The sequence below is a fragment of the Saccostrea echinata genome, unplaced genomic scaffold (genome assembly GCF_033153115.1).
Source record: "Saccostrea echinata isolate AGI-Se365-2 ecotype Australia unplaced genomic scaffold, CSIRO_AGI_Sech_v1 ptg000045l, whole genome shotgun sequence".
NCBI classification, from domain to species: Eukaryota; Metazoa; Mollusca; class Bivalvia; order Ostreida; family Ostreidae; genus Saccostrea; species Saccostrea echinata.
In genome coordinates, this window is record NW_026889794.1 from 6,853,108 (window position 1) to 6,875,765 (window position 22,658).

Consider the following 22,658-nt stretch of genomic DNA (forward strand, 5'->3'; position numbering starts at 1 on the left):
AACTTGAATCTACACTACCTGAGAATGCTTCCATATAAATATGACTCATCATGACTTTGTTGTTCTTGAGAAGAAGATTTTTAAAGATTTTACCTATATATTTCTATGTTAAACTTTGATCCTCCATTGTGGCCCCGCCCTACCCCCCTGGGGGTCATGGTTTGAACAAACTTGAATTTACACTACCTGAGGATGCTTCCATATAAATATGACTCCTCATGGCTTTGCTGTTCTTGAGAAGAAGATTTTTAAAGATTTTTCCTATATATTTCTATGTAAAACTTTGATCCTCCATTGTGGCCCCGCCCTACCCCCCTGGGGGTCATGGTTTGAACAAACTTGAATTTACACTACCTGAGGATGCTTCCATATAAATATGACTCCTCATGGCTTTGCTGTTCTTGAGAAGAAGATTTTTAAAGATTTTTCCTATATATTTCTATGTAAAATTATTTTGATCCCCCATTGCGGCCCCACCCTACCCCCGGGGGTCATGATTTGAACAAATTTGAATTTACATTACCTGAGGATGCTTCCATATAAATATGACTCATCATGGCCCTATGGTTCTTGAGAAGAAGATTTTTAAATGATGCCATTATTTTTTCATTAATTCCTAATTATCTCCCTTTGAAAGAGGGAGTGGCCCTTCATTTGAACAAACTTGAATCCCCTTTACCAAAGGATACTTTGTGGCAAGTTTGCTTGAAATTGGCCCAGTGGTTCTTGAGAAGAAGTCGAAAATGTGAAAAGTTTACAGACAGACGGACAGACAGACGGACGCTACTCAAAATGTGATCAGAAAAGCTCACTTGAGCTTTCAGCTCAGGTGAGCTAAAAAGGAGAAAAAGGCACAAACTTGTATGGCGAGGGTGCCCCATCTGAAGCGTTACCGATGACGTAACGCGACTGTTCAGCCCGGATCTGATTGTTGTTAAAAGTGACTTTGACCACAGGATAATTCTGTTGTAGGATCCAGGTATCCATTATGTCTTGTACGTCAATGGATTTACTTTCCAAACTTGCTTGCTGAAAAATAAGAATATTACTTCTGTAAGATTTTATCGGCATGGTGGCCTTCTGCTATGGCATGTCAAACGTTGCAATATTCGATCTATTCCATTTGCATTGTATAATTTTCCATTTGTATTGTAAAATTTTTATTTGTATTGTATAATTTTCTATTTGCTTTGTATAATTTTTCATTTGTATTGTATAATTGTTATTGTCTTGTATAATTTTCTATTTGTATTGTATAATTTTCTATTTGTATTGTATAATTTTTCATTAGTATTGTATACTGTAGATTAGCGTAATTACGCGAGAAGCACCAGTCGCGAAATAGAATTACTCGCTTTTATTTTTATGGTGCTTTAATGTATGTAAAATCTCTAGATAAATCACCCATTCGCGAATTATTGTTCTCGCGGTTTGACGCCCTTGGGCCACTTCGCGATATTAAGTACTCGCGTAAAATAAGGAATTTACAGTAATTTTTATTTGTATTCTATTATTTTTCATTTGTATTGTATAATTTTCCATTTGCATTGTATAATTTCTTTTTTGTATTGTTAAATTCTTATTTATATGCGATATTGTATCCGAGGCTTGTTTATTTGTTTCCTTACGAAGGATTTCATTGGTCAAGTTTTAGTCTGTATCGTATTGAAAACGAGCGAGATGCTCCGGGTGCTCAAAGCAAACTGGGCTCATATGTATTTGCGTGAAATTAGAGGAAGGTCATTTGATTCTGGAAAGGGAGCACTGGCAGTTGGCAAATAAATAATCTGTCCTTGGAAATGTTGACTGAGAGAATAAATAATTTGTCCTTGAGTGGTGGTACCTACCCCCCCCCCCCAAGAAACTGAGTTTTCGGGTTTGGGTTTTTCTTCTTTTCCTTATTCTTTTTCTCTCTGGTCATTCTGGAATTAAGCATTCTCCTGCGAGAGAATGAAAATAAATAATCGGTTTCAACAAAATTTGCCCCCCCCCCTCTCCCGGGGAGAATCAAATGGTTGTCCCTTAGCATGCACGCAAATAGAGGAGCCCAATTTGTGCTTGTATACAGAGAGTGCGCGAACGGAATTGTGGGAGGGTACCAGACTACATTTTAAGTTTGTGTTGGGCACCTGAAACATCTCGCTCTGCAGACTAAAATTTGACCAAAGAAATCCTTTGTAACGAAATAAATATACAATCCTCGGATACAATACAAGTGAAAAATTATCTCATATAAATAAGAAATTATACAATACAAATAAGAATTTATACAATGAAAATGGAAAATATAGAATACAAATAAAAAAATTATACAATACAAATGATTTTTTATGATACAAATGGAAAACATACAAATAAGTGTTATACAATCCATATGAAAAATTATAGAATATATATATGGAAAATTATACAATACAAATGGAGAAGATCAAATATTGCAACGTCTGACATGCCATATTCTGCCCCCGACATGCAAGATTAGTTATGTTAACATGCAAGACAAGTATGTCACCATGAAAGATAATACTGTCTACATACAAAAGAATTGCGTTGATATGCATGTTACCAATCTGATTTTAACATTGGTTAATTTACTTACCTACGCCAGTATGTGACATCATACGTCCAAGATGCAACATAATCATGTTGACTTGCTACTTATTTATATCAACATATGCGAGATAATTATGTAAAAATGCGACTTATTTATCTCAACATGCAAGATAATTATATAGACGTGCGACTTTATATATCAACGTGCGAGATAATTATGTCCACATGGGACATAAATAAGTCGCATGTCAACATAGTTATATTGCATCTTGCATAATCATTAAAATCACTTGCATGTCAACATAATTATTTTGCATGTAGACATAATTATCTTGCATGTTGACATCCTTTTCTCGCATGTTGAAATAATTTATCTTGCATGTAGAGGAAGGGCAGAAATATGTCACCAAATATATCAGACATTGAAACTTTTTCTCCCAACACAAGGAGAGATGGTTGTTTGCTTTTCTGTCAAAATCCGACCTTATCTTACATGTTACTCTTGATCTCTTGGTTTGAATGGGTTCAGATTTAAAAATATTGTTGACCATAATTTAATAATCATGAAGGTCAGAGGTATAATATTGTGATACGCAAGATTATTAAAATTAAAGAAAACAAACAAACTAAAATCTAGATGCTCAATTAATTCATGGCTTCCAAACTCAAAAATATCCATAATTACCTCTTTCAGGGCTTGCCATAATTCCTGATGTCTAACATTTCCGTATTCCTTTCTTTTGATGTATGTCTAAAAATAAACTTCTCGGTATATGTATATTCATAATATTAAACACACTGGTATATTAAATACTGCCTCACCAGCTATATCGACAGAGTGGGCTCATAAATTCCCAATGATAGAACGAAGTTTAGGCAATCATGCATTTATGAAAATAATCCAAAAAAATTTATAAGAATAAAAAAGGATAGAAATTCTTTTTTAGCTAAAAATATTTAAAATCATTTTACATGTATTAATGGGATTATAGAAATATTTTAAACTTAATTAGTATCAATTAAGTCTTTTTCAAGGCAGATCAACTGAAATTCTAAATCAATAATTCCTACAGATAATCCTTTACGTAAGGTCTCGGGTCCAAGAAAATTCCACATCATTCTTATAACGGAGGCTCCCTACAAAATAAAGCATATATGTAAGATACATGTATTTAGTACACAGACAGACAATGTTTTCATGTAACTGTCAATAACTGAGGACAAACAATATTGAATTTTCATGAAAGTTTTTTTTTTCATGATATTGCTTATTTATATGATACTGTAAAATGGAATATTTTCATAGGATCATTTTTGTGGTTTGAGAAAAAAGAATTGATCCGTGGTTTTTTTTTTTAATTTCGTGGTTGAAGGAGTTACAAGTCACTATGTATTTTAAATTGAGGATATGAATTCATAGGGTCTCATCACACGTCGAATACAACGAAAATTAACACACACCCCCGGATAATTAGTATTTTGCCTGAACTTGAGCTTGAACTTGAACAAACCTTTTGGTATGTAATGGTATCAAACAGTCGGTCTATGTCATCAGGGCTATTCACATTGGTGGCAAATATGGGTCGTGACGAGGGGTAACTGTCCACTCCAAAGGCAGGGTGCATGTTTTCTATCGCAAAGGCGTCCATCTACAAGTTGATTTTCACAATGTCTTAGATAACTGTACTTCTCTCTTTTTTTCCCCCTTGTTGCATAGTATTGTGCAACTACTTATTTTAAAAGCAAGTTACAATTATAACGTTTAAGCCATTTGATTGTGCGTTAATTACTATCATAACCATAATATAAATTATGTACATGTGTATGAAAAGGGGGCACTAAAAGCATTTATTCATTCTTGATTGCGCAGAGTAGTGCATAACCTAAGTATGCGCAAAATTTTGAACGAGTTGAAATAAATAAATTAATATTAATTTGAATTCAGTTCGAGTAAAATTTCTCTCCAGTTAAGTATCCATGCCTATTTTTAGCCTATTTTTCGTTATTCACAGTGCACAATATAAAGTATCTCACAATATTCCACTCCGGCCTGGTGAAGTTGACTCCAATATACTCGAAGAAGGATGCGAACCCTTCATTTAGCCAGAGGTCATCCCACCACTGAGGCGAAATCAGATTTCCAAACCACTGAAGAAAAAAAAACAATGTTAAATTCATACAAATAATCATATATTTTTCTATCAAAGTGTAAATTAAATCATGATGAAAGGAAAATGATGTTTTATTACCATTTACATCATTATTAATACAGAAATGTCATAACCCCAGGGTTGTCCCTAAGACCCGGGGGCCGGGGAATTTCTCCGCCTATAATGACATTATCCCCCGTTTAATCTGCTACTCCCCCTCAATCCTCTGTTAGGGGAGGAACCCAAGACCCCTAAGGCTTTCTTCTTTTTAATGTCCCCTGTTATTTCAATTCTTAAGGACAACCCTTTAACCCATATAACTATGGAACGCCAAATTAACATATATTCCAATATTTGAACCTATCTTCAAATAATTGTACCTATCTTCAAATAATTGTACCTATCTTCAAATAATTGAACCTATCTCCAAATGAATTGAAGATAGGTACAACTGAATTAAAGATAGGTACAACTGAATTAAAGATAGGTGTAAATAATCATACCCCTCTCTAAATAATTAAACCTAGGTTCAAATAAATTACACCTATCTTTAATGGAATTACACCTATCTTCAATTCAATTAAAGATAGGTTCAATTGAATTATACCTATCTTCAATTCATTTGAAGATAAGTACAATTGATGTAAAGATAGGTACAATTGATTTGAAGATAGGTACAATTGTAACATATCCACAAACGATTTGAAGATAGGTACAATTCAATTATACCTAGGTTCAATTCGTTTTGTATTATTGAAAATAATGAAAGCTCCCTCTAACAGCGACTTGAACATGGAGGGAACTGCACAGTGCATTTTTATGGGGAGTAGTTGTTATTGTCAGTATCTTTATAGTTAAAGATAGGTTCAATTCAATTGCACCTATCTTTAAATCAATTATACCTATCTTTAATTCATGGCATTTGCACCTATCTTCAAATCAATTGTACCTATCTTCAAATCAATTGTATCTATCTTCAAATGAATTAAAGATAGGTATAATTGAATCAAACCTATCTTCAATTCATTTGGAGATAGGTACAATTGATTTGAAGATAGATACAATTGATTTGAAGATAGGTATAATTCATTCAAGATAGGTTCAAATATTTGAATATATCTTAATTTGGCGTTCCATATATAACAGATTATTTTAGCGACCGGCAAATTAAGAACCCTCTCTACACTGCACACTAAAGAGTTCTGATTCTATGGTATTTTTCTGCAGTTAGAGTGATCTCTAAATTCCAATAAATAGAAATTTACAGTATATTACTTATTGGCAATTTGTAATCAATTCAAGTATTCTTAACATTTTTAAAGGCCAAGTAATTAAACACGTTATTTACGGTGTGTTCCCGTTTTGCACACATTTGATAATTAGGTATAGAACAATAGGTGTGAAATATGTTTTGATAGCAATTATAGTCTGATCTTCGTCTGGGATTTACCTGGAATAACCTGTATTTTACCAATGCATTATAATAAATTGTTAAGGGAATACATTATGAGAATTTTACTTATTGAACCGAAGATAAAGTTGGTAGTTTAGACAAATATGCCTATCGCACATTTTCACCATGTTTCTTTATTTCATAAAGATAAAATGATTAAGTAAATCAATTCAATCTTAAATTAACCTGTCTAGTTAGTATTATGTGAATATAATTATAGTTTTGTGTCATTTTTTATGTTTTAAAATGATTTTTTCAAGGATTAAGTCAAAATATCAAGTGCAAAATTGGCATTTTTCTCCCTATTCTTTCCGTAGAATCTCTTTCTCTAAATTTACAACTGTGATATAGACTATAGCAATTAAGTAATTATCTTACCTGGACAAATTCCCGTTTTGCACACATTTTTTCAATGCCTGAAATTCAAATGTGTGCAAAACGGGAACAAACCGTTATTTACATGCATTTTCTTCATGGAAGTAAACAACTATGATTTCTATTCACCGATACTGTGTTGTGTTTGAACATTTTTCCCGGGGGTAAATGCCACGTACCATATATTAAAAATTAAATATAGATAAGATATAGATAGATAATATAGATTATTATTTATTCAAAATAATTTTTTCGATGTCCAAAAAACATTTTGCAATGGTGTAGAGAGGGTTCTTAAGCGATTTTATCTTAAAATTTGGCATTCATTATAAGCGAAATTAATTTTTTAGCGATTTTCTAGAACAATAATTGACATTGAATATTAGCGCCATCTAATTTTAGCGTTACCTAAAAAAAACAATCGCTATAAAATGCCAGAATTATTAACGCATCGCTGAAATTTCCCGTCGTACATTTGTAGAGAATGTTAGGGTTAACTCTGAAATTTTAATTTCCAGGTAATATTATTTTGAATTTGACGGTCAGTACTTGCCATTACATTTCATTAGCTCTATCAACGGATGAATATAAAATTTTATCAAAGAAATGATCTTTTTTATTGAACCGTCAACATTTTTGATAGTAAGTCGACGACTGCAATTTTGTACCTTAAAATTATGTACAGACCCCTTGAAAATATTGAATTTTCTTATGTTGCAATATTCACATATATGAATGGAGTACTAACTAAAAGATTTTTTTACCATATGTGCTAATTCGTGTGCCACAATGACAGCGACAAATCTTTGAGTACCAGCCGTAGTGACGTTAGGGTCGTATAACATGTACTGTGTTCTGTAAGTAATTAACCCCCAGTTCTCCATAGCACCTGCTCCAAAGTCAGGAATGGCGATCATATCTGTCAATCAAAAGAAATTCAAAAACAGCATGAAAGGGAATTCTGTTGAGAATATATCAAATTTACAGCTCCAAGCAGAAAGGGGGCTTGCAGTAGAACCTCGACATCGAATTATTTTGTTATCTATCTATTGTAATACATTTTGGCTCGTAGAATTATTGTATTAGCTAGATAAGATACTAAAAAAAATGGCGAAATGCTGCGTTCTACAAGTGTAGAGTAATATATCACATAAGCATCACTTTAAAAGTATTTCTGTAATATACAAAACTTAGTAGAAATCTTTACAATATTGAAATTATTAGTTAAAGAATTAATGCTTTAACAAACGTATATTCATAGGAAAGGGTGTTATCTACACCCCATTGCCCAGTATTACAAGTTCTGCAACCAACATAGTTTAAATATTTAAGAGAAGTAAAATAATTAAAACTAACAAGTAAAATAAAGTCATTGTCAATAAAACTATTATTTCAATAAAAATAATCTTATCGAAATTCAATCGGAATCGAAATGACATAAATATTTCGTAGTTTTGTTTTAAAAGTTTTTCGGATGTTTTCATGGGATATACACATAAAACAACATTGCTATTAGTTTTGTTAATAAAATATGATCTAAAAAGGGATCAACATTAAACTCAATTTTGCATAATATTTTTCTGGATTCATCAATTAGAGTTCTCTATGGTTCTCTACAGTTCTCTATAAGCTACAGTTCTCTAGAGTTCTCTGTTTAGTGAACTGTGAGTACTATCTGGCTAACTGGAGAAGTCAAAATTAAACACTTTTAATTGTCTACTCTTCAATTATGCAAAAATAATGCAAGCGGTGAATAATTTCATTAAAGTCATTACGTCAGCATTTATATACTTGTATTAAATTTTTGGAATTATGACAAAGGTCCTTTAAATAAATTGATAACTTTCAGAGCATTTGACAGCATTGTTTTGACAAATAAGACGTGACTTCGAATCGAAATTGTGACAAAAATAAAAACAGCACAATTTCGTAAAATAAGATATCATAATTATATTGATTTTATAATTAGATAATGTAGTCGAAATTCCATTGATTAAATTAATAATATGCGAATTAGGTATCAATCAGATGCTTCCTATTGTTATAGCTACGGTACATCAAGCGTTGTAGTTACCAAGACAAAGACGATGACTCAGCGTCTTTGGGTAAGACTATAAATACAGGTGAGCGCTGTTATTCTAGTTAGTTACTCTGTCGTGTAAAGACGAAGAAAGACCCCCTTAGAAAATGACCGGGAGTCATTTTTCAACGTTGAAAAATGACCTCCCAGCCGTAGAAAAAATGTAATTTTTGTAGAAAAAAACCTAGGGGTCAAATTTCTACATGTAAAACCTATAAAATTTACCCCCGTTGAAAAATGACCCCCATTCCAACAGGATGATACAAACTTTATAAAAAGTGCTTGATGACAAGATTTGGTTCTCAACGTTCAATTCTCTTGCGTTTTTTCTGACGAACACTGGAAGAACAAGCAATTAAAATGTAAATAGCATTACATGTGTTTAGATCTATTATACCTTTTGGATATTTTACCAGAGAAAGACACTAATTGCAAACTAAAAAAAAAATATGATAAACTTGAAGACTTCAACTTTTCTATCGTCCACTCCCCTTATTAATGTAGCAATATACCATTATCACCTGCATATTTGTTTTATGTCTCCCAGTTGATTCGATACGTGAGAGCATGTTCTACTTACGAAAAATTTCTTAAATGAGGCAAGCTATTGACAAATAAGTTGATAATACAAGGATATAAACAGTCTCGTTTTGTCAACAATTCGCAAATTTAATGGTCGATACAATGACCTTGTTAGCATGTACAATCTATCGGTAAGTCGAATGTTGACTGACGTTTTTCATATTAATTGTTAGGCCATTATTTTCACACTGAATTGTATACGGATTTTCCATTTGCCCGATCATTCCAATGAGAAACAGCAGGTGTGACCAGTCGACAGATGATGCTTACTCCTCTTTAACACCTGATCCCACCTCTGATGATTTTTTAAAGGTCCGTGTTTTCTCTTCTCCATTGTAATGTTCCGATGGACATTTGAGCTTGATTAGTGGTCGTTATCTTCACATAAAATATTTCACCTATTGAGTTTTTAGCACACAATAAAAATCGCACAATAGGTACGTCTCAGTGCCTATTGGTTAAAATTGTTATCTTAATCTTTCTCTTTCATTTGTTTCATATTTTGATATTTTACTAATTATAAACGTTTATTGCCAACTAACAATAAACTATTAAAAAAGAGATGACTTCCGAATCGGCCACTTCTTACATGTATTCATGTACTAAATTTCTACAATCACCTGCATATGGTGTGTAAGTCTCTAACTTATTCGGTACGCTAGAGCATGTCATGTATACGATCAACTGTTAGGGCCGGTACACACGGTAAGGCTTGCCTTATAAGTCATGGAACTTAAGTTCTTGCCTTACCGTGTGTACTCACTTAATACACGTTTTTTCGAGCCTTACAAGTCTGACCTACAAATAGAGCACTGCTCTTTTTCTTAATACAAGACTTAGCTGACCTTTTCTTCTCAGCCAATGAAAACCCTTCACTTAGGTGTCAATCTATTTTTATCAAACCACACAGGTGGGTAAATTGAAGTAAACACAAAACGTATTCACAAAAAAGTTAATGAATGTATCCAAAAATACATCTGTTTAACCTCTTCCTCTTTTAAGAAGTGAGAATGCATTGGTTAGTAAAATTATTAATATAGTAATATCGTCTTCTATTTTAACGAATGAATGCACTGTTGAAGGCTGAAAAAACGTGGAATATATGAAAATGTTGTTTATAATATTGCAAGTCTTGCCTTAGCGTGTGGACATGAAAACTGTAAATCAACATGTTTTGTAACCACGGAGCAAACTCAACAACATTGTAACGTCAAAAACATAGAGTCATGAGTTTCTCAAAAAATGATAAAAATGGACATGTACATGTATATGCCAAACACACTTAATGAGTCCTCAAAAATTCAGCAAGAACATTTGAAGAAAAGGAATTTTGGTTAGAGAGCACCTCGACCAAAGATTGCATTGTTTGGACTGGACATTTCACATTGTATGGCCAAATAATAGTGCACTCATCAAAAACGTTTCTCTGTCACCTGAAATGTATTTTGCTAACAATTGATCCAGGAGCATAGTTTTGTCAATATTATATTTCTTTTTTACTGCGTAACTTTGCTTTCACAAGATCAGCAACTGTGAAGCGCCTTAACTCTTACCATGACCTTACTAAATAAATATTTTAAAGTTTTTGATCAAATTTTCCGTTTTCTCGTCTGATACAGAGTCTCTATCAATCAAATACCGCCTGTGTTACGTACGCACACATGCATGGCTCATTTTTGATGTATTTCCAGCTTCATCCAGCATTTTCAGAGTTTTTCTGGAGTTTCCAGCATTTTCAGAGTTTTTTTAATAGCTTTCCAGACAACAACACAAAAATGTTTCATTAACTACTGCTCCGTGACGTTCTACGACGTCATCTTTTTTTTTCCCCCTTTTTCAATGAGGACTGCCTATCTTCTGAAATTGATCTCTTTTCAACGAAGCAAAATATTAAGTCATATTGTGGAATATGAAACGATGTAACAATTCTTAATTTGAACGTCTGGGATTTTTTCGTTTTTGCGCCATTTTACAGAGGATATGACAGCAGACATTATTTAGTGTATTGATTGTAAATTACTATATTTTGACCTGCTCCGCGATTTCGCATTTTTAAACTTTGAATAGGTTTGAAATAAATTAAAAAAATTATACACGTCATTCGAATTTATTGTTGAAACATATCTGCCAAATTTGGATATGATATGACGTTAAGTAAAAAAGTTATGACGGTAGTCCGCGAACTTTCCGAACAACCCTCGTACAACAGGTAATTAATTTTTCTTTCGGTTTGAATGAAAATGTACCAAAAGTATCTAAAACATCACACAATTCCTCTTATTCAGATTGTAAGATACTTTTGCTATATGTCCGAAAATTACATATTTGTACTCAGTTAAAATCACTGGTTTAAAAATATATACACTCAAATGCAACTTGATTAACAGATATGTCTTTCACTAACTAAAAAAATTCAATTGCCGATGAGTCCATGATAAAAAAATCCAATTGCCGATGAATCCATGATTAATTACAACTGCAAGTCAGTAGGAAGCGCCTTAGGCCAAGAAAGGAACAGAATGAGAAATATCGCTTAATTAGTCTTGTACTCATTGGCAATTGATAATTGTTAATTAGTGAATAACTAGATAGTTAGATATAAATAATTCTCTCTCTCTCTCTCTTAATATATATATATATATATATATATATATATATATATATATATATATATATATATATATATATATATATATATATATATATATATATATATATATAAAAATCTTCTTAAGAACAATGATGCATTTGTCAAATCAAAATGGAAGCATTTCCACATAGTGTAGATTGAAGTCGATTAATGTTGTCTGTTTATCATTAAAGACAAATATTTTATTCGAAAGATTTAAGGACGTACGCAACGTAGTTTAAACTTTATTGTCTTTTTCCCTGGAATTGAAGAGTTCCAATACTTAAAGGAACTGTGTGCTACATTTTAATGTCTATTATGCTGTTGTACACTTCTTCTAAACCAAGTTTTGACAAACAAAACATCTAGAATATATGTTTAGTAATTTTTGTATATTTTTCTTTAAATTTTAGAAGAATTTTCATCAATTGATATCTTTTCAAAACCTCTGGTAATGCATGCTGATTTTTTGTCTACGAACATCTGATGGCACTATAATCTTAAATTAAGAATATCTTGAAAAATTATCAGAAGGTAAGGTACGTTGCGTATGTCCTTAATGAGACCAACATATCATCACTGTATCTTCATTTTACGTATACCTCAGGTGAGCTTTTTGGTCCACAGGCCTTTGATTTATAATTCTTAATCTTTTTAATTAAAAAGAAAAAACACATGTATATTCCTTACAAAATCCACAAGGGGGTCAATCTACAATTTTTAAGGGTAATCCAACTTTTTCTACAGGCAAAAGGGTCATTTTTCGACGTACAATAATGACCGGGGGTCATTTTTCGACGTCAAAAAATGACCCCCGGTCATTATTCTATGGGGGGTTATTATTCGTCTTTACACCAGCCGTTGATCAGTACAGATCGAGAGAAAAAGGTAAGGAATTTATTGTGCCCCATTTGCGGGTCTCAAAATATTGCAGACATACCATATCTCGGGTACATTAGGCTCCAAACCTACTTTAAAATAAAGGTTAACAAGGGAGTATTTGGAAACACTGCTCTGAGAACAAGGTCTTTGAGCTTTTGAAGTTCTTATAAAAAGGTATCAGACATCTAACGCATGGGTTAGCCTAGGAACACTGATTTAAGAATCATTTGAGAATCATTGCTTTGTACAAGTAATCTAATTCCACATAATTACGTTTTGTTTATTTTGACTAATCAACTAGAGGCGTAGGTCACGTTAGGAAAATTATATGATCTAAACGAAAGAAAATTTTTGTCGTTGTTGTTTAAAGCTTTACTTTTAAGGACGGGAGTGTACTTCATATGCGGGTCTCAAACTACTGCAGACAAATTATTTGAAGTACATATCCTATACTTTATTAATTTGTGTTACATTTTGAGATGTTGTTTTAAGCTATAAGTTTTAAACTTGGTTTGAAGTTTTTAGATCGAAAACGTTTAGGTCTAAGTCCTGGATGACATGCTAGATAAAGGAATAAGTTATTTAGAGGAACAATTGAAAGAGCTCTCTAACGAAAGCATGCGACTTCAACAAAAAGATTAGCGAAAGATATCTACTCCAATAACTGTTAGAGATTGTGGAATCGGTGCTTTGGAACAAAAGGATTCAAGGCATGAAGAAGATTATGGAGGTGTCAGACCCAAAGTAAAGTTTAGTGTCGGTGTAGAAAATGCTTTCAAACCCACTTCCACCTCAGGTTAAAGGAAAGGCAATATATAACGAAATTCTGGCATATATCTTGAAACACCATTTAATGATGCAAGTAATACTACATAGCGGGTTAGCCAAGACGAGCGATTTCAGAGGCATGAAAAAGGGTCAGGAAACAGGGCTAATAAACTAAGTAGCTTAAAACCTGCTACATATGACGAAACAACATCAAGGTTGAACTACAGGTCTCATTGTAATGCCTGTGCTTCATTAAAAAAGTGGTCAGAAGAGGTCAATTAATGTATTTGGCAGTAACCCAAGGTGTGTTTGAAAATCTACCAGATAGGTTACAGATGAACTTCCAAGAATTGTCGAAATCTTTGGAGGAACGTTTTCTCCTGTAAATCAAACAGAACTCTACAGATCCCAGCTCAAAGAAAGGCGTTAAAAAGCAACGGAAACTTTACCCCAGCTTGGACAGGATATCAGACGCCTAACACGTATTGCATATCCGACGGCCTCCGGGGACTTGTGTGAAACCCTAACCAAAGAGTATTTCTTAGACGCCCTGGTAAGCTTTGTCATGCGCCTAAGAATAAAACAATCAAGACCAGGGAATCTGAACGATGCTGTAAGGCAAGTTGTGGAACTAGATGCTTTCATAGGTGCAGAGCGCGCGAAGCACAGTCATGTTTTGCTCGAGAGATAGGCGGTGGAAAACTGTCAGTTGAAACCAACTCGGAAGCTCTAGAGGAAGTGACGAAATCCATGAAAGATATGCTTCTGCGTCTTCAGAAAAATGTTGACAAAATAAAGCATGGGCAGCAAAAGAAACAAAGACTTTGCTTCGTTATCATGATAATATCATCACGAAAGTTCAATCGGAATTCAATTAATACGACTATTAAAAAATGCTTTAACTGTGGAAAACCTGTGCACTTCAAGAGAAACTGTAGACTGCAAAATGCAGGGAAAAGGAGAGATAGTTCCAGAAGGTTTGGTTCTAGACCACTTGGAGGACTAAAGAAAAAGTGTTACTATAAAGATGGCACCACAAAACAATTAGCTTCAGAAAACAAGAGACCAATAAAGAAAGGTTGCATTGGAGTCAAAAGAAAAGTTAACGAACCAGCATCTACGTCATGGGTACTGCTAATGGCGTTTCGATTTCAACATTAGTATATACAGGAGCAACTGTTACTCTTCCATCACAAAAAGTATTTGAGGTCATAAACTGTGATAGGAAGATAGGGAAACAGACTTAAATATCTTGTCAGCTACAGGCAATCCTTCGAATATTTTGAGGAAGGCACTTATAAAATTTAAATTTGGGAAGAAAATCAACTACTAAACATCTTTAGTTGCGGACATTAATGTAAATGCGGTTTTAGGGATCGACTTCTTGCAGAATAACAAAGGTGTAATCAATCTACACGATAAGACACTTATTCTGGGAGATGAAACTCATTATTTGTTTCTTCAGAAACACTGTCTCTTCCTTCAAAGAAATAGTCACCACTGGGAAGGTAATTATTCCAGAAAACAAAGCATTGGGGACAGAATTTGGTGTTGTAGAACCCACTTATTCGTATTTAAAATCTGATGGGGATGGGTAGGAAATAACTGTTCCAATACGTTTGCTTAACCCAACTGAACGACATATCACAATACATTCATGCACCACAGTGGACAACTGGCACAGGTCGAAGAGATACTCAAGGGTGGACTAAATGAATCAGAATCCAGTGAGACTTTGTCTGATCACTTGAAATCCTTGTTTAAGAAAACAATAACAAATCACAGTAAAAAGCAAGCAAAGGTAGTGAAACAGCTTTTATGTAAATATGCACACATTTTTACAAAATCGGATAAAGATACGGAACGAACTTCTATGACAAAACATAGCATTAATACCGGAAGTCATAAGCCCAACAAAGAGGTTCCTACATGTAGGAGGCTCCCAGAACACATGAATGCGGAGGTGGATAAACATGTCAAAGAAATGTTCAAAAATAAAGTTATTTAACCTTCTAAGAGCTCTTTTGGTATCAAGAGTTGTCCTAGTAAAGAAAAAGGATGGATCTATGAGGTTTTGCATTGATTATAGGCGCCTTAATACCATTTCAGAGAAAGACGCCTATCCTATACCACGAATAGACGAAAGCCAAGATCAACTTGCGGGATGCAAATGGTCTTCTACTCTCAATCTACATTCAGGACACTGGCAAATAAAGATGGACGCAAAAGATAAAGCCAAGGCGACATTTGTCACTCGAAATGGCTTGTACCAATTCAATGTAATGCCATTCGGGCTATGTAATGCCCCGGCTACCTTCGAGGGGTTGATGGAGACTGTCTCAGCAGGTCTACAGTAGGACATCTGCCTCATTTACCTCGATGACAATATTTTCTACGCCAAGAATTTTGAAGTCATGTTCAAGAACGTATCCAAAGTGTTTAATAAAAGGGTTAAAGCTAAATGCAAAGAAATATACACTGTTTGCAAATAGTGTTGACTACTTCGGACATGTGGTGTCAAGTATTTCGACAGACCCAAAGAAAACAGAGGTAATCGAAACAAAGTCATCCGAGGGTAACAAGTCTGTGCAAGAAATGCAAGATCAAGACAAAGAAATAATTATTATGTCTTGTGAAATCATGGCTTGAAGCAAATACCAGGCCAGTTTTTGGAAATATTAGATGTAAAGGATATTTCTTTATATCTCTGAGTGACACAGATTAACATTGGTAAATGGAATTGTCTGTATGCGGTTGACTGTGTTGGAGAAAGACGAAGTAAAATTTCAACAAGTGATATCTCTCTTTGAGAGAAAAATATTTTAAAGCATTGTCATGAAAAAACAGCCGGACGTCTCGGGGTTGGAAAAACAGTAGCCAGAGTTTAGCAAAGATTTTACAACAGGATGTTAGACAGTATGTCACTGGATGTGACATATGTACAAGACGCAAAATAAAAAAAAAGTAAGAAAAAGGTTGCACCCATGCAGCTAGTGCCATCCGGAATGCAATGGATCGGATAGCAACAGACATCCTTGGAGAATTGCCTCTTACCGAGAATGGTAACAAATACACATGTACATTCTCGTAGTCTCTGACTATTTTACAAAATGGACAGAGGCATTTCCCATGCCAAATATGATATAAAAAACGGTGGCAAAAATTATTGTAGAAGAGGTTATTGCCAGGTATGGAACACCAAGATTAATTCATTCCGATCAAGGGCGAACTCTTTGGTGAGATGTGTAAGCTTCTTCACATTGAGAGAACACGCACTAATGACTACCATCCCCAGTTCAGATGGGATGGAAGAGCGATTCAATAGGACCCTAACATCAATGTTTAGTGTTTTTGTACAATAATGGTATTGTTATGCTATTGTTAAACATCTTTACCTCTGGATTTAATTTATGAAATGCCAGAGCCCCTGAAACAGGAGAGTCCAAAAAATGGCTTGGGTCCTACACGAAAGGCTAGAGAGAGCACAAAGTTTTGTCCGTCAAAATAATTGATCAATATTCATCAAAAAATTGAAACAGCCATGAATCGGCTAAAGAGGTATTATGACATGAGAATGGCATGGGAGAAATTTAAGCCTAGATTCTGTAGAAGAAATGGTAAATGACAGCAAACGCATTCGTAGAAAGCCCGAATGGTTAATCGATTATGAAATATTATATTAGAAGAATTGAGCTGCGACTGCTATTGTGTTTTTAGTATATAAATATATTAGTTTTTTATGTATGTCAAGATATATTGCATTGCCTTTAAACCTTAAGATATTTTTTAGTTGTAGTTATTGGATGTATGTACATGTATATTAAAAAAAATCGAAGACGAAAAAAATTTGTGTTGTTCAATTAATTTGAGGGACGCATATGTTTCGGAGGCGTGGGTAATGTAATAGAAAATCCCCTTGATGAAATTAATAATATGCAAATTAGTTATCAATCAAATGCTTCCTATTGTTCTAGCTATGGTACCTCAAACGTTGTAATAACGAAGACAAAGACGATGATTCAGCGTCTTTGGGTAAGACTATAAATAAAGGCGAGCACTGATTCTCTAGTTAGTTACTCTGCCGTCCGTTGATCAGTACAGATCGAGAGGAAAAAGGTAAGGAATTTATTGTGCCTCATTTGCGGGTCTCAAAATACTGCAGAGATACCATATTTGGGGTACATTATGTTCAAAACCTGTTAACTAGGGAGTGTTAGGAAACACTGCTCTGAGACTGGGAGCTTTGGAAGCTTTTATAACTTGTATCAGACAATGAATAGCTAACGCACGAGTTAGCTTAAGAACACTGATTTAAGAAAAATTTGATAATGATTGCTTTGTACATATTTACTGATCTAATTCCACATAAATCTTATTTAGTTTATTTTGACCAATCAATTACAGGCGTAGGTAACGTTAGGAAAATTATATATTTCTTTCTCCATGAATGGGGAACCCACAGAACATATTACAATAATTATAATTTCAAAAACTTATGACATTTAAGCAAGAAATAGTATTAAAAATCGTTCTGTCAACAGACACTCCAAATCGCACAGTTTCCAGGAAGTCGTGCATTTGACGTCATAGACTATCGCGATTCTCTCTTATAAGATTCAAGTTTCAGACTTAATAATAATGCATAAAATTGCCAGTATTATTATACCCCCGTTTGAAATGCGGGGTTATATAGTAATGGGGTTGTCCGTCCGTACGTCCATCTTTACGCTTTTGGGGTACCCATCTCATATGCAACTCCTCCCTTTACCGCTGAATAAAATTTAATGAGACTTTCCCATAATCTTTATTACACAGTTTATTATGCACCTCCTATTTTTGTTTTCATCGGACGTGTTATTTGGGATTTCCCAAGCAAAATATAGATTTGCCACAATTATACTCATGTGGGAACAGCGAGTCATTTTGTGAGCTCAGTGTTCACAGTACATCTACACCTCTAGTTTTCAATGAATTTTCCAAATTAGCTCTTCAGAAGGAATGAATTTATGGCAAAAAACCAAAACCTTATTTTTCTGCTAAAAGCCCTTTAACCTTGCTATTGTAGAAGGGCTTACAAAAAACAATCAGATTATGCCTATAGATATAGATAAGCCCTATGTGTAAGTTTTGTTTTTAAACATTAGTATTTTTTAAAGTCGCGAACTGATCCAATCGCTGACATTATCTAGATTCACTCAAGCGTAAAATATGGGTCTTGGGTAGCATCAAGAGCATTAATCCAGACTCAGCATCCATAGCTATATTATTTTTTAAACAAATCTTGTATTGATTACAATAAGTTATTGCAATAAGGAGGAACAAACCTATATTTAACTAGAGTCATTCAAGCATATAATTTAGGTCAGCTTCATTGATGATCTACGTTTGATGTGGTTATAGATCGGGAACGACCTTAACTCTAAATCTGATCTAGAGTCATGCAGAAGAGAGCGAGAGAATTCTAGTACTCTCCCTTGGGCTTTGCAAGGATACACTTGATATTTAAATAATTTGAAAAATTTCTACCTAATTTTGGAAGCACAAATGGAATTTCAAAGAAGTCTTCAAATCCCCGTAAAATATCGACGCCGACCTCAAGTGCAAATTCCGTTTTGTTGTATTCTTCGTTTGATGCATAGGTATTCATCTACAATTTTTAAAAATACCATATCAAGCATCCATTTTTCCCAGATTTGAAAATTTTGGCATTTCTTTATTATGACAATTTATTATATTGAATGCTTTTGCTTTGTAAACTCTTTTCAAAAGATTAAAACTATAATTAGTTTTTAATCTTCAAGTGAAAAGAAGTTTGCGATTTAAGAAGTGAAAAAAATGTGAAACCGATACCGTCCAGTTTGCAGTAACATTCGGCAGATACTTAAAATCACAGACGGCAAAGGCCAGAAGATAGGTAGGCATGACAACAGTCTCTGCAAAGACGTCTGCAATGAAACCGTCATCCCTGTAATCAAATCAAAACTATGTATCAAAACAATCGAATATGTTTTATCCCACTCCATCTCTCTATCCTTTCAGCAGGTTAGAAACACGATGTTTTGTCATGGTTGTCTGTGTGTCCCTCTGTTTGACATAAACCGAGACCAAGCTATAGCTATGGAACGCTTGCCCGTAAATAAGTCAAATTTAATTATCTTGTTGTATATAGATAAAAGTGTGTCGTGAACTTAATTCCACGTATCTAAAAAAAAAACAAACAAACAAACAAAACGAAAACTAAACTCATTGCATCAGAAGATTTTCAAATCCTATCCCGGTTAAAATTTTAGACCCCCCCCCCCAAACTGGGATAATAAAAACCCTATTTAGTAAGTTATTGTCAATGGGCACTATCCTAATTTCAGGGGCATATCTTATTGGTCAGAGTCACTGGCAATATGTTAAAATTCTGTCCGCTCAAAACTTAAAAATATTGCTTGCCCATAGCCTAAAGAAATACCACGGTTATAACACAAGGTCATATTTGTGAGATAACTTTAGATCCTCGGACAATTAGATGTCCAAATTTTGTCCTGCTTCATAATTTGGTTACAGTAAGTATGTATGTATTTTGTTAATTCACATAATTTAAAACAAACCAAATATAGATGATTTTAATTAGTTGAAATCTATAAATTTAATATAACAATAGTGTTAATAACTCTAGTATCGCAAAAAATAATCTAAAAAAAGAAACAATTTAAAGCATCATGGTAAATGCAAACAATAATCAGAAATATAAATAACACATAATACTAGTAATTCCCCATAATAAAAAATATTTTCATTTATTTATTTTTCCATCAAAAATAAATCAGTGTCAGATTGACAGATCAACGGTTTTGTTTCTTCATAAAATGAAATATAAGACAGATAAAAACGGCTTACGTGGAGTAGGAATCTATCAGAGGCATGTTGGAGAGGGAGATGTAGTCCCGATATTCTGGTGTATCATTCCGCCGTTCCAGCGTGATGTTGAATGTTGCTTTCAGGGCTGGTTCGTCAAAACAGGGAAAAGATTCTCTGGCGTGTGTTGCTTGGAATTGCGTAATAGCTAGATACCTGGGGGCAAAAATAATATAAATCACTGGAATGAACCTCTGCTGTCCAATCCTTTTAGGTGTAATTCATAATAAAATATTTAAATTAAATTAAAACAACCTTATATTTTATTTTGATCTCTGACCTTTGTGCGTTTAAATAGAGATAAAAATGCACCATTGTTTTTTAACTTTGTTCTTGTCAATCTTGTCTTAAAAAATATGTAACGAATATAACACTATCATTCCGTCAGTCCATAAATAGATCGACTTGTGCTCGGTCAATATGCTTTTCTGTGCAGTCTAAATATCTATGGATCAACCTCATGAAATAAATATTGTTATACCTTTAAAAGTTTGTTCCTGTATAAATAAATACTAATAAAAGTCTAACATTTCCAATATTTTACTGAGCGGGCATAAAAAAAAATCGATGTTCGACCGCGGAATGAGATATTGGACCTGTTGATGAGATGTTGGTCCGCTTACGCTTAATGGGCGGGGTCAGCTAAATTTCATTTGCATTCGTTGCTGTTCGGCATACATGTCAAAATAAATAAATAAATAAATAAAAGGTATAACAAAACATGTATTGACTGTGTTCTCGGGCAAAGTGCGTTTTGTCGACCCCATGTTGCCCTCGAACCCAGTCAATTAATGTATAATATTTTGAAATTAGAGATGTTTATTTTTTTCTTGGTGAAAGTGAGACACACTAGGTGTGTACGCAGTAATATGTTGGTGATACTAAAATGCATTCTCACTGAGTGGTACATAAACCACGTGAGATGATGAAAATTCAAATTAAAAAACTGCAAAATTGTTTTTGTATGAATTGTTTCAAATTTGCTCAAAATTCCTAGAATATACACGTAAACCACTTGAGATGAAATTTCAAATAAAAAAAATGTAAAGTTATTTCTGATTTGCGCAAAAATCTTAGAATATACAATATTTATTACATTTTCAACAGTGAAATTCTGAAAATTATTTATAAAAAAAAGAGACATTTTGTCAGAGTGTGAAAGAATATAAAATTGATATTTTGTCACAGTGTGAAAGAATATCAAATTGATATTCTGTCACAGTGGGGCAGAATATCAGAAGTGCGCCTCGAAATTTTCCTTCCCTTCATGAAGTATGTGTAATAAGTACTCCACGGTCTGTTATAAGATGTGGAGAGTAAATAAACCATCCTGACAGTGACTTAAACTTCCAAAGTTTCTCCAAATATGTTTTGAATTCCAATGTTTACAATATTTTCAATCTCATAATTGCAAAGTTATGACATCTCAACCGCTCAACTATTACATCACAGCCTATAACACTGTGTTACAAAGGGAGAGAGTCAAAGGGAAAATCAATGAAAATGTAATAACAGAAAATTCAATATTTTGTAATTGGATATGGAATTTATTTCACTTGTGACACATGATTTTTTATATTTTCACTTGTGCTTCGCACTCGTGAAAATATTAAAAAAAATCCTGTCCCATTCCTGAAATAAATTCCAAATCCAACTACAAAACATTGAATATCCTCTATCTTCAAAATCATGAAAGAAAATCCTTCATACATACTTGGTGGTGCCATTACGGTCAAACTGACTGTAATAAAGTCCAGACAAGTCGTCTGTTAGTTCTGCTGTGAAGCTCATTTCAAATGTGTATATTTGTCCCGCCATCAAATTTGGAGTCACGTGCACAATTAAGAAGTGTAGTTCCTTATTTTCAGTTACCATGGAAACAGTAACTAGGTTTCCATTCATATCATTAACTTTCACAGTAGAGTTGTCAAACGTCATTTTGTTGATATGGAGTGTGATATTCCCCGTTTCTTCCGTGCAGTTAATCCAGATTTTCACACGACCTGGTGTAGAAAAATCGGCGGGATTTTTGTTATACAAATCAGGACGTAATACAACATTGTAGTGAATCGGAAGAAGTGAGGTTGGTAAGCGGTAGTTTTTTGCCATTTCAGGAGATGGTGTTATTTCTGGTGTTGTCACTGACGTCATATCCGGAGAGTGTGTTGTCAATTCCATGGTCGTCTTTGTGCTCATTTCCGGAGAGTGTGTTGTTGGCACGGTACAATCAGGACCTTACAAAACGAGAAAAAAATGTTTCACTGATCAAAAATCATTAGC

General features: G+C 33.8%; 1 protein-coding gene across 1 annotated transcript in view; it reads right to left on the minus strand.

Moving 5' to 3' along the window:
* The window catches only part of LOC133201848 (aminopeptidase N-like), a 42,406-nt gene that overhangs the window by 16,767 nt on the left and 2,981 nt on the right, over nucleotides 1-22,658 (minus strand). Inside the window, exons 2-11 of the mRNA XM_061337650.1 lie at nucleotides 22,093-22,612; nucleotides 20,361-20,534; nucleotides 19,323-19,437; nucleotides 18,999-19,119; nucleotides 7,296-7,450; nucleotides 4,588-4,701; nucleotides 4,065-4,202; nucleotides 3,625-3,690; nucleotides 3,239-3,304; nucleotides 860-1,029 (exon numbers count right to left, since the gene is read on the minus strand). Of these exons, the coding sequence (XP_061193634.1) occupies nucleotides 860-1,029; nucleotides 3,239-3,304; nucleotides 3,625-3,690; nucleotides 4,065-4,202; nucleotides 4,588-4,701; nucleotides 7,296-7,450; nucleotides 18,999-19,119; nucleotides 19,323-19,437; nucleotides 20,361-20,534; nucleotides 22,093-22,612 (1,639 nt within the window). The remainder of the gene's footprint in view (nucleotides 1-859; nucleotides 1,030-3,238; nucleotides 3,305-3,624; nucleotides 3,691-4,064; nucleotides 4,203-4,587; nucleotides 4,702-7,295; nucleotides 7,451-18,998; nucleotides 19,120-19,322; nucleotides 19,438-20,360; nucleotides 20,535-22,092; nucleotides 22,613-22,658) is intronic.